The sequence below is a fragment of the Desmodus rotundus genome, chromosome 4 (genome assembly GCF_022682495.2).
Source record: "Desmodus rotundus isolate HL8 chromosome 4, HLdesRot8A.1, whole genome shotgun sequence".
Lineage (NCBI taxonomy): Eukaryota > Metazoa > Chordata > Mammalia > Chiroptera > Phyllostomidae > Desmodus > Desmodus rotundus.
The window spans coordinates 132,168,533-132,181,518 of record NC_071390.1 but is presented as its reverse complement, the minus strand read 5'-3'; the positions used below and the strand labels follow the sequence as shown (position 1 = coordinate 132,181,518).

The 12,986-nt window shown below is 42.3% G+C and overlaps 1 protein-coding gene across 2 annotated transcripts in view; it reads right to left on the bottom strand.

Annotated features, from left to right (window-relative positions):
* The window catches only part of ANXA3 (annexin A3), a 52,942-nt gene that overhangs the window by 13,408 nt on the left and 26,548 nt on the right, over window positions 1-12,986 (bottom strand). For both annotated transcript variants that reach the window (XM_053922670.1, XM_024579228.4), the window contains exons 6-10: window positions 11,099-11,189; window positions 5,935-6,014; window positions 3,790-3,846; window positions 3,342-3,435; window positions 1,865-1,960 (exon numbers count right to left, since the gene is read on the bottom strand). In XM_053922670.1, coding sequence (XP_053778645.1) covers window positions 1,865-1,960; window positions 3,342-3,435; window positions 3,790-3,846; window positions 5,935-6,014; window positions 11,099-11,189 — 418 coding nt within the window. The remainder of the gene's footprint in view (window positions 1-1,864; window positions 1,961-3,341; window positions 3,436-3,789; window positions 3,847-5,934; window positions 6,015-11,098; window positions 11,190-12,986) is intronic.

The following is a 12,986-nucleotide window of genomic DNA, read 5'->3' as shown; positions in this document are numbered from 1 at the left end:
GTGTGAGTTAAATCTCAGTAAAGATGAAAATGATGCATTGCAGTGGAAAGGGAATAGAACACGAGTGCGACATATCTTCAATTTCAAATTAGTCAAATTATATGGTCTTTCTTTTACTTAGTAAAATAATGTACATTGTAGTCCAAATTTAGTGTATCATTGGATGTATTTTTCCAAAAATCCTTCTTAGCTCAATGAGTAAGAGTTTGCACATCTCTATAAAGTTTTTCAAATGTTGTAACAGCCAAAGTAAAGAGTGCAAAATTGACATAAAGAGTAACAATGTGAAATGGAAAAAAATCAACTGGCTGTATCATTGTCACTGGAACGTTTTCAGAACTTACTCTGGAGACCGATCCCTATTTCATTTTTTTAATTGAAAAAGAAGCTTTTTTTTTCCTTTCTTGGCCTTTTAGCAATTCAATCAGTCAATGGTGTTTTCTTTTTCTTCTCTTCTTTCTCTCTCTCTCTCTCTCTGAGCTGCGTTTGGATAAAGATTCCTATCTTGGCACGGAAGAGAGGACCAGAAGTTAAGTGAAATAACACATGTGGAAGAAGCCCTGAGAATGGGGCCTGAAACTCAGTGAGTGCTTGCTCCCTGGTGTATTTCCTGTAATTTACTTCAAAATCCTTCAGCACAGACTGTGTGATATGTGTATGTTTCAGGCTATGTCTGCGCTGCACACACATCAAATGGTTGGTTATCACAGATTGAGGAGTTTGACTGCCCGGGCTAGAGTCTCAGCTCTGCCTCGTATTCCCTGGGTAACCTGAGGAAGGAACTGAACTTCTTTGTGCCTCAGGTTTACCATCTCTACCGGGGGTAATAGTCCCTAATCCATGGGGTTGTTATGAGGCTTAAATACGCTAATGTCTGTAAAGAGTTTACCAGTGCTGAGCACTTGGTAAGTGCCAGATGAGTATTTGAGGAACCCTAATTGGAAGTCCACCTCCCAAGGTGGCAGTTAATATTTGAGGATGAACCAGAGGCTCACTCCAGGGAGGTTACCTTTAGACATCAGCTATCTTTATGTCACCAGAGGAGCTATTAATTATCATGATGAATGACAGCAGAGATGCCTCACTGATGAATGACAAGATGTGTGGAGTAGAGGTACTCCTACTCTGGAATTAATGCAGAAGAAGCCTGTAGCAAGCCCAGAACCCACGCTAAATTAGAGTGGGTTAGGATCCCTAATAGTCCTGTGTGTGGACGAGCACATAACTGATTTTGTTGCCCGACACTGAACCCTGTCTTGGAACAGCCTCTCATGCTTCTGACTGCGCCTTTCTTGCAAGGTGCTCTTCGGATGCCTAAAAGGACAGACTGCTGAGACCTCACTGAGAAGACAGCTCAGATTATGTAGTGTTTTTATCTGCTTGTTTATCCACATGTCTCTCTGGGAACACAGTCAGTGTGTGACTTCCTTTCTTTTTGACACACTCTCTGCTAGCTCGGCCAAAGGGGAGGAGACCTATAGTTGTAACCTGAGCTCCACTTGCCACTGGTATCTTCCAAAACTAAGCCAAAACGGTGAATTACCAAATTGGCTTTAGTCTCAGCTTCCAACAAGGCTAAATAAAAATGCCAGTAGAAATGTAGTATTTTTACCTTTTAAGGAGTTTACAATTCAAACGTGGTGACAAGCCTAATACAAAGTTAAAAGCAAAGTAAGATGTAGAAGAGTAACTTTTTCACGCACCCACGTAACAGTGTGTGTCGAGTGCCCTGTACGTACTGCGGACAGTACTGGGGCAGTGGGAGCACAAAGGTGGATCCGCCAGGATTCTCACTTGGTGCTGACCCCGACAAGGATTAAATCAAGTGCAAAGCAACTGAGTTTACAAGCGCTCAAGAGCTTACCTATGGCCAGCAGTAGGTCTTCAAAATGCCCAGATAATTCTCCTTTTATGCTGTCCTCAATGTCCTTGTGGCTAATATTTCTGTATTCATCAAATGCTAAAAAGCAGCACCACAAACACAGTGAAAGCATCCCGGTTGACCACCCATGGCCTATCCCAGTTTTTGACTTGATATGCAGCAAAGTAAGTTGTTAAGAGGGGAGCTCAAAAACTCCTTTGGTAAATCATCAAAATTTGAATGAGGAAGTTTTTGGTTTTCATATCTTTAAAAAAAGTTCACCTACAATAAAACCTGAACTTCGTAGGCTGGTTTTTTCAATGATCTCTCTCTCCTCTCCCTCTTCCAAGGCTGTTAACATTTAAAATAGCCTAAAGGTTATATAATAATTAATATATCTAATAAAGTGTGCTATTTTTAAATAATAGCAGCACCTGGTAAACAACAGTGTGGTCATTAGTCAAATATGTTTCATCTGCTAACACAATCTTGAATACGAAGATTTCCTATTGCTGAGCAGATCATTTCCTCAGGGAGCACGGCCCACTTCACATTTACCAGAAGGCATTCGAATTTCTTGATCAGTTTTACCCCCAAACCTGTACATACATCACCAAGTATGTGGGCATGTTTTGCAAGCCCAGTAAATGTTTTCCAAGTAAATTTTGTAAAAAAGATATTTTGGAGAGAGATCTCGGATTGTGTGGTTTTTATTTTTCAAAGAAAGACATTAATAAAGCAACTACGCTCTACTATTGCCATTATTTTATAAATGAAATCTTAATGCCACTTAAGGAAGGGCACCCTAAGAATAAAATAATCTTGGTAATATCTTGAGGTTTTCTCATTTCTCCATGGACTCAGCATACATGGAGTCACACACTGTGGCTGTTCTCCAGACCTGCACCTGGAAGCCACAGTCAGATGGTCACGGGAAACAGAGTTCTGGGGTGCTGGGTGCTGTTGCTTCCAGAAAGGCTCAGGGAGATGCATAAGTGAGGGGCTGGGTGCTTAGCAGTTCCACGTAATAACTGGTCATACAAAAAGAGCTGCCCCCCAAATTTACCTTCGTATCAGAAAGAGCTCAATGTTCATAATCCATGCTAATGCATGAACAGAGACACCACCACACCTGGTTTTTCTGGATCGTGGTTAACCAGGGAAGGTTTGGGGTGAGTCAGGCTCCTCCACCCCACAGGGACACTCCTCTCTGCTCTCACTCCAGAGGGCTGCCCCTCTTCCTCTCCCTGCCATCTGTCCCCCGTCTATTAGCTGTCGCTCACTCACTAGGCATCTACCCAGCCTGCAGGGGAACAAGGGTAGTGTCTGGTCTGCCCTGACTTGGTGTTTCCATAACTGTTGATACATAAAAATGGAACAGCCTTTGTGCTTTTTAACTCTTTTCCAGAACTTTGTATTTAAACCCAAAAAGCATTTGCGAACAAACCAACGCCAAAAGGATTGTGACGTGAATCCTTACTTCGTTTCAGTTGAGGAAAGCTCCTCAGACACAGGATCTCCGTGAACTTATCTTCGTCTGTGCCCCATCTGTTCTCACCAGCATTATAGAGAATCTGTGGCACAGGGGACAAAGACTTAAAGGTTATTACAGACATTGTCTTTATTCTCTTTTTGAAAAGGTAGAAAGAGAAGAGTGGGAGGTATACTTTGTTTCAGAGGCCAGCAAGGTATTCAAGTGTCTCCCATTTAGCGGATTAGACATCTGAGAGTTGGGGTTGCAGGAGGTGCGGGAATGATATCCCCCACTGAAGAGCGCAGAGAACTGGGATAGGGTGACCCCCGCCTTCGGGCTTCTCCCTCAGACAGGATAGGGGACGACAGCCCCAGCTGGTGCCACCGAAATGAGCAGGCAGACAAGGGGAGCAGGTAATAGTGAAAGGAGGTGGTTTCTTTGCTCTGTTACTGACCTGGGCATCCTTTACAGCCAGTTGCTCATCCACTTTTAGACTTTCGTCTCTTCTGCCCTAAACAAGGAAGAAAAAGCAAGGGCAACCCTTTTAAAGACAGAAGATCCTAACACCGGGAGGTTCTCCAGCAGAGGTCACGTCACAGAGAGGACTTGGGCACCCGGGACACTAGTTCTGGCTCTGTCATTGACCAGCCACAAAATTTGGAGTAAACAACATAGTTTTCTGAGTCTTAGCTTCCTACTCTGAAAAGTCAAGGATCTTATGCAAACAAAAAGACAAGCTACAGACTGTGAGAAAATATTATTGACAAACACTTATGTATCATATAGGACTTGTATCTGAAATATATAAAGAATTCCTAACATTCAATAATAAGATAACAAACAACCCAACTGAAAAATGGGCTACAGACCTGAGCACACATCAGACACACTCAGAGATGTCTAACACAAGAGTGAGTCCTGTCGTACACTATGGACTTCAGTTAATAATAATAATAACAAATCAGTATTCATGCAACTGTAACAAATGTACCACTCCAATGCAGTGTTAATAATAGGGGGAAAAGTGAGGGGGTTGGGGAGAGGCATATGGGAGCCCTCTGTACTTTCTGCTTCAATTTTTCGTAAATCTAAAACTTCTCTAAAACATAGTCTAGTAAAAAAACAAACGCTCTCAGAGGTCCCCGCCACTGCTGAAGTCTCCGTGGCTAAGCGTGTGCTCAAAGCACTCAGCATGTTATGGAAAGACGGGAGACAGAGAGGGCAAAGGGCACTGCCTGGATTATTTTGACAATTATATGGGAATGAAACATTGGACTATAATATTTCAAAAATGCACTGGTTCCTATTTTCAAACATTAGATCCTTGTACGCCTATCTGATTTTTACATGATTTCTTTTATTTGCTTCTTTTCAGTGCTGCTGATTCTGTTTGTCTGCCTTCTTATTCTCTCATCATGCTCTCTGCCCCAGTCATAAAAAGGCTGATTATCATTTATCTAATGATATTGATCACTTTCTATGTGCCGTCAGTACGTGACATCTATCTATCTATCTATCCTCTTTGCAGCATCCTATAAGGTCAGTATTATTATTGCTTTAATTTTACAGATGTGAAAACAAGGGCTTTACGGGCTAAAGTAATGTGTCCAGACACATAAAGCCAGTAGCTAACAGAGGAGCCTAAGATCCCAGGTCTGTTTGATTCTAAAACCCTGCCTGGAAGCCCTGGTCTCCCCCGCCTCCTGTGGGGGGGGGTGCATCATATGTGATGTGATGCACACAGGTGGATGTGCACATGCGAATACAAACCTCTGGGGGCATATATTTGCATCAATGTCCCATAAATTGGGTTTGTAGGCTCCTTTCATAAGGTTTCACCATCTCAAACATCTGAAACCAAAATGAGGGCGACCTGCTTCCTAGTGGCGTACGCCTCACTCGGGCAGGTGCTGCTTCGGCCCTCGGGTTTCCCACACGTTACGGGCCGTGGGAACCCGCTGAAGCAGGCCAGTGAGGCCGGGCTTAAATCATTTCCTCTCTTACACACTTCTGTGATTACAGCATGTCCTTGACCTTGCCACCTTTAATACAGAGTCAGGAGCCCCCTCAGAGACGGCAAGGTGTGGCCTCATTTAGCCACACGGAGGTGAAAGATTCAGCCACTCTTCCACAGGTACGACAACGAGGCTGCAGCAAGTCTTTTTTTTAGTCCTGAGACTTATAAACCCTCCTCTAAAGGTAATTTTTCTGTATCGTTTCATACTTAATTTAAATGCTAACACGAGAAACATGTATTGTTTGGAATCCAGAAGAGAATAAGCATGTTCTCAAAATGGAGACCATGAGGATGGACAATTATTTTATGTCGGATGAATTATCAGGACATTTCTAACGCACTGTGAAACACGATCTGAACACTTTTAAAGATTTTTTTTGTTACGTGATTATGTTACACTTTTTTGATGGTAGTTAAACATTATACTGCTTTGTGGCAATACAAATGTAAAGTGAGCAAATCATTTCATAGGGAAAATTGCAAGCTCATTGTCTCAGTTTGGTTATTTTTAACCCACCTAATAATTATTATTGAGCATGTGCAGCTTATTGAGGAATTTAAAAATAAAAAAATAAACCTTACATCTGCCAAAGTCAACAGAGCTTTCCGGAAGTCATCAGATGTTTCAGAGCTAAGGTCATCTCCAAGACTCTTCTTATATACTGAAACCAAATAAGAATGTAATTAAGCCTTGACAAGCTGAAAAATATTATTATAAACCAGAGAAAAGCTGACATGTCAATGTTAGCAAAAATGAGTACCTGATAAAATATTTCTTGTTTTAAAAAAAAAGCTTCCTGATGTTCTTCTGAGAGGAATACATTCTCATAACTATTCCTACAGTATGTGCCGTAGATGCGCAGGAACAGGAAGAGTTCTGGATCAAATCCATTTCGTCTGACAATGGCGCTGAGGACCATACATGCAGTGGGAAAGCTTGGGTGGGCTAGCTGCTAGTTTGCCTTCCGACTTCTATGATCTCTTCCTTCCATAGAAACAGAACCCTCATCTTGATCAAGACACAAGGCACACAGCTTAGAGACCACATTCTCAGCTTGCCTCGTAGCTAGGTACAGCTCCGCGAGTAAGGGAAATGTAGGCAGACAAATGTGGCACTCTGAGACATCTCTGTAAGGGGTGGCTCACGCCCATCTGAGTGCCCTCCTGCACCCTCGTGCCTGGTCTGTAGGTTGATACCTGCAGCTCAGGTGGACATCTCGGACCATGAAGATCAGGACTACATCTTCATGATGGCATAAACTAAGCAGGAAGGGGTCTGGATTCCCGAAAGTTTTGGGGAGCTACCATGCCAGTCCTAGAGTTGCCTCTCTCCAGACCTCTTCTACATATGGGAGAGACACACATATCTCATCTGAGCCACGGTAATTTTTCTGTTTTACGGATGTGTACAGCTAGTTGTATTATTTGATAGCTCTCACAAAAAGCTACCCTAAAATTATATTTTCCCATAGCAAATGACAACTGCATGCTCGCATATTTTAGTACTGACTAACTGTAGCCCCTTTTGCATAGCTTGTTACGTGCAGTGTCCACTGATTTTAAATCCCAGTTCTGCTCCATCTGTGCCCCACAGTATCCTCGTGGAGCCGTACACCTGGCTGTAGCGGACACCTGTTTGAACTCTGCATGCGTCACTCTCAAGGGCTCTATAAACTAGTCATATGAATGCTTGTCCTTTTAAATCAATAAAAGACGATTACAGAAAGTGATAGGAGGTTATCTAACAGCAAGAGCTGTGCTGAGATGGGAAGTCTCCCAGCATGACTTACTCTCTTCTTATGACATCTATAATTTTTTCTGAGCATTCAAATAAGCAAAATTCACTATAAATATGTTATCTCAGTAATAATAACATTATGTAGGCATCATTTTACCTATAGTCATGGTATTGTTCCATCTATACTTCACTTTAATTAGAAAAATTTAATTAAAAGGTATCAAGCCAAAGAATAGAGCTCTCATTTGTTAGAATTTGAGGAATTATTTTATATTTCAGAGAATCATGCAGAGGAGACCTTACAGTCATCCTGTGTAGCCTCCCACATTTCCCTTCACCGCAGATATTTTGCCAGAGGTAAGAACATGAAATAAAATGCCTAGTTCCTGATGAGGGCCATGTCGACAGCCTCCTTTGATGGATTTCTCGTGCAAGGGTCACCATTTCACAGTATATGACACCATCACTCTCACTACAGCTGACTGCACAGGGTTGGCACCTGACTGCAGGTGGCAAGCAGCCACAGAGATGACCTGGTGGAAGAACGCTGTCCGAAATCTCGCTCTCCACTGGAGAGGGCTTTCCTGAGCCCTTCGAATCTTCTCCCGTAGCGTGAGTTGCACAGAAAAAGAGACAAAGACAATAGGGTAGCAAAAAAGTGAGGAGACTCTCCCAGAAATAAGGCACAAGACAGAAGCCAAGACTAACCAGAAGCCACGGGCAAATACTGGGTTGGCTAAAAAGTCTGTATGTTTTTTTCTGTGAAATAAAAGACATATTCTTTTATTTTCACCAACAACTTTACTGATTTGGATATTTTGAGTATGTCAGATATCTCCCACATGGTATAATATTGATTGTTCTCAGTCAATGTCTCAATTTGGTCACTGTCAACTTCAAATGGTCTACCTGGCTATGGAGCATCATCCAGTGAGAAATCTCCAGCACGAAACTTTACAAGCCACTTTCGGTGCATTCAATCAGTCACAGCACCTTCTCCATACACTGTACAAATCTTTTTGTGTGTGTGTGTGTTCTAGTTGCGTTTTTACCTTTCTTGAAATAACAAAACATAATAATGCCAAAATGTTACATATTTTCTTCCATTTTTCACTACTATAATGGCTATACAAAAATTCACCAATTTTAATAAATTTTTTTAAATGCACACTGATATGACAGCTGTCACAATACAATTAACAAAATTGTCTCAAATGAAGTTAAAGACAACTAAGTGCTACTACAGCCAACTTACAGTAAAAAAAAAAACAAATGAACTTTTTGGCCAACCCAATACAAGCTTTGAGTAGACAAACTGTGTGGTAAAGGAAGAGAAGTTACCCGGCTGTGTCAAAAACTGCAGAAGCAGAGAGGGCGCAGGAAGAGTTCCCGTAATGAAAACATCAGCCCAGGGTGCAAGGCGTGCGTGATGCTGAGGGGTGACAGGAGAGCCATGTCCGTGGACTAGTGCTGCTGTGTCCACATCCTGTAAAGCTTGTCTGCATGTAATTGAGAGCATTTCCTTTCTTTACATTTTGGGTATCGGCAACCCTACTAACCGAGGTAGCCTACATGCAATTCCATTCCTTGTAGTCTAAGGGAGCTGAACTCACACAGGCATCCGGCATCTGGTAACTCTGAACTACTGTCACATTTACCATATGACAGACCTAAATGCAGAACTTTCGCTTGGCTTTTACGATCCCAATCTCAATTGTGAGGGTACCAATTCAATAAATATTCAATTCTGCCACCCCTTGTTCTGGGGACCGGAGCTACAGCTGTGAAGAAAATAGACAGAAACCCCCCTTCGCTGAGCTTACATCATAGGGTTGTTTGTACACTAGTGCTGCGCTCCGGGGAGCCACTCCCGGGCAGGTCAACCCATGGAGCAGTGACTGTTCTAAGAAACACCAGGAGGTAACAAGGAACCTTGGTAAAGAGCCCTTGGCTCTGATAATTTTTTTAATATGTAAATCTTATTGAACTGATGAAATGAAAAATTTTAAATACCTACAAAGTACCCATTTTGCCCATAAAGCAACAATCTCATTCTACTCCAAATTTACCTTGTTTTACCTTCTTTGTGGAGCTGGGTTTGGGGCTCTGCAAATTATATTTCTGTTTTGTGCCCACCCCAACATCTGTTAGGCTTTATACCAGGAAGGAAAGAAGGGAGGCTAGTGGGAGACTGGAAGGCAGGATGGGGAAAGAAGAACATGCTTTGTGCTTGCTATTCAGGTCAGTGTCAACCCAGCGAAGGGCTTTGTCCCTGACAGTAGCAGTTGTCCCCAGGCTCCCAGAACAAGTCACTTTGCAGCCCCTGGGGGTACCAGCCCCGGCCAGATGGAACCCCTTCCCAGAGAACTGAACTCCAGCTCCTTAATCATCTCCTCTGAGCCCCTGAGGCATCAACAGATGCAAGAGGGTGCCTCTCCTCCTCGCTTCTAGTATCCGCAAAGCCCAGCCTCTTTGCTTTCTGTCCCTGCCCTGGGGTTAGACGTCTGTGCTACACTGTGTGCCCTTTTTACTTTTTTCAGTCCTCCAAAAGGTGTTTCAGCAATTCTCTCTCTCAAATTCTCTCTGTTAAGACCCCAAGTGCTACCTCTGTTTTTCTGACGAGACCCTGATTAACATATCAGCAATGAAACAGTCACTTACCTGTCATCGAGATATTTACCTTCTAATGAGAATTTCTCCAAGTAACCTAACACCCATCTGGGGGTAAGGATATCTCTTATTTAGGCTTCTCCCACTGCAGGAGTGCCCAGATACACAAACACAGAAACCACGGCTCCCTCAAGGAACTTGGAGAGGGTTACAAAGGCTGTTGTATGATACAGAGTTGGGCTGGTATTTGTCCCTAGTTCCTGGGAAGTCACCTCTAAATCATGGGAACTTCCCAAGTAACAGAAATGTCTTCCTTACTTGTGTCATGTCCATGAACCGCACCTGAGGTTTTGCTGACAAAATGACTCAGCATCTGAGTGATCAGGGGCTGGTCACACCAGAAAGGCCAACTATGTGATCAGAGGATCCAGTTTTCAACATGATACCTGCCTGACTGACCTCTAGGGGGAGAATGAGGACTAGAGATGGAGATTAATCATGTAGCTATTGATTCCATCAATCAAGCCTATGTCATGGAACCCCAATAAAAACTCTGGAGTCCAAAGCTCGAGGGAGCTTCCCTGGTTGGTGATTACGCATTGATGCGCTGGGAGGGTCCTGCATCCTGAGGGTGTGGGAGCTTTGCATTTGGGACTGGACCCTCCCGGACTCCTCCCTATGCATTTCTTCATTTGACCAGCCCCGTTTTGTATTCTTTACAGTAAAACTCTAATTGTGAGTATAGCACTTTCTTGAGTTCTATCAGTCATTCTAGTGAGCTACTAAACCCGAAGGAACGTGCGAAGCCCTGAAGTTGTAGCCATTCGGTAAGAAGCGCACGTGGCCTGGGAACGCCTGAGCTTGCGGCTGGTTTCTGAGGGAAGGGTAGCCTGTGCTCTGACGTGTGAAGGCGCACTCACCCTGGGGAGTCGTTCAGAACTGCACTGCAGGGCTTTCTAATTTCCCCAGAGCTGACAGGCTGCTAGGACTTTAGCTAATTACACTGAATCCACATGCTCAACACGGTCTCTAAATGGTCCACCTAATTTCCCACGCTGAAAATCATGAGGCTGACCTACGTGGTTTTTGACACATAATACTAACACACAGTGATCTGAATGTCTTACATTGCTGAAAATGGTTGACTTAATTAAGCAGTGATTGCTGAAAACAAAAGGTAAGTATTAATGCCACTGCTGTATAGCAGTTTCTAGCTCAATCGTATTCATTTTTTCTCTGAAAATCCATAGACCTTAGGCCATTTTAGAATGGATTCTCCTTTTTATGTCTTGCCTTCTCAAAGGCCTTGTGAAGAAGAGGCTGGTGGGTTTCTAGGCGAAGTCACATTAGGTCATGTATGTGTGAATGGTGGTGAAGGTACGCGGAGAATAAGACCACCTGTGTAGTAGGCTTGAGAGATCTCCTTCATTTGCCTGCTTGTCCTGCTGGTTAAGATTTCGATCAATGCATCTTCATTTGTTCCAGCGCCCTAAAAAGGAAATCCATCCTTAGAACACTTACAAAACTTAATCTCATGCATTCCATTCTTAATATCTTATTTTATGTAGATTCAACAGTTTTGAATAATCAACGGATGGTCCTATATTGATCTGAAGCAGTTTCCTAATATTCCATAATTTAGTATTAAATAATATGAATCGTGGAGTTAACTGACATCAAAAGTTCCTCAAAAACTTCCTCAAAAACTTCCTACTCTAGTATAAAAATCAATCGAATAAGTCTAGGGTGAAATAGTATAAAGGGAAAGGCCTACATCATTCAAGATCAGAAGTGAGCATTCGGAGATGCCATTATATTTAGAAAGGGCTCTGCAATTCTTCCGAATGAGCTCATCCCTACACTACTGCACTAGGTTGGTCAGCACGCATCATCCCCTTCATACAGGGAGATTTTAAAGCCTCAGTAATGTATATGGACCCACCTGGTTTGGGAACCCCTGAGCCTTGGTTTATACTGAAATCACCGAATCACACTGTGACTCCAGGAGAAGCCAGCTACACTAGGACTCGATCAAGTAACACCAAGGAAGCACATGATCAGAGGCTGAATTCTGTCCTCCTGTGGCAGATTCCTAGTTGCCCCCATATCTCTCCTTTAAAATTAATTAAAAAATTTTTATTACTCTACTTTTTAGAGCACTTTTAGTTTCCCAGGAAAATGAGTAGACTTAATATATTTTTTATCTTCCTTGCTTAGTAAAAGAACCCCTAATTTTTAATTTAGCACATAGCTCTCCAAGTAAATACTCCAAGTAAATGTCTCAGATTCCTATAGAGCTAGGTTTATCCATATAACTAAAGTCTCATCAATGGAATGTATGTGAAGTATTACATACAATTTCTGATAGTCCTCAAGGATCAGAGATGAACCCTTCATTGTCTGTTATTCTTTTTAGTTTGGACATGGTAAAGATTTTAAGTATTCAAATCCACTGGCAATTTATGCAGCTGAATAATATAACTGATTCTAAAAATAACTTTGTAAAAGTAATTTTGGCTATTCTATGTGGATGCATTTGAGATGTGCAAAAATGGAGGCACAGGGACCAATTAGGAAGCCTCTGGTATGCCTAGACAAGAGATGATGGTGTTTGAATTAGAATATTAGCAATGGATTTTGAGAGATGTGCTCTCATTTTTGATAAATCTTGGAGTTGAGCTATGGGCCTGCAGATAGATTTGGGAGCTCTGAAGAACGAGGGAAAGCAAGGGATCAAAGATAGTACTGGGTCTTTGACCTGAGCAATTGGGGTTGACAATGGTGCCATTCATTCTCAATGACAACAAAATAGAGAATTTGACTCCTCAGGTCAAAAAACAAACAAAATTTACCCTTTTGCACTGTTGGTGGGAATGCAGATTGGTGCAGCCACGATGGAAAGCAGTTTGGAGATACTTCAAAAAATTAAAAATGGATCTACCTTTTGACCCAGTGACCCCACTTCTGGGAACATATCTGAAGGAACCCAAAACACTAATTCAAAAGAACGTAAGCACCCCTATGTCCACTGTAGCATCATTTACAATCACTAAGATATGGAAGCAGCCCAAGTGGCCATCAGCGGATGAGTGAATAAAACAGCTATAGACATTTACACAAGAGAATTCTACTTGGCTGTAAAAAAGAAGAAAATTTTACCCTTTGCGTCAACAGTATGGATGGACCTAGAGAACATTATGCTAAATGAAATAAGCCAGTCAGAGAAAGACAAATACCATATGATTTCACTCATATGTGGAATCTAATGAACAAACTGATCAAGGAA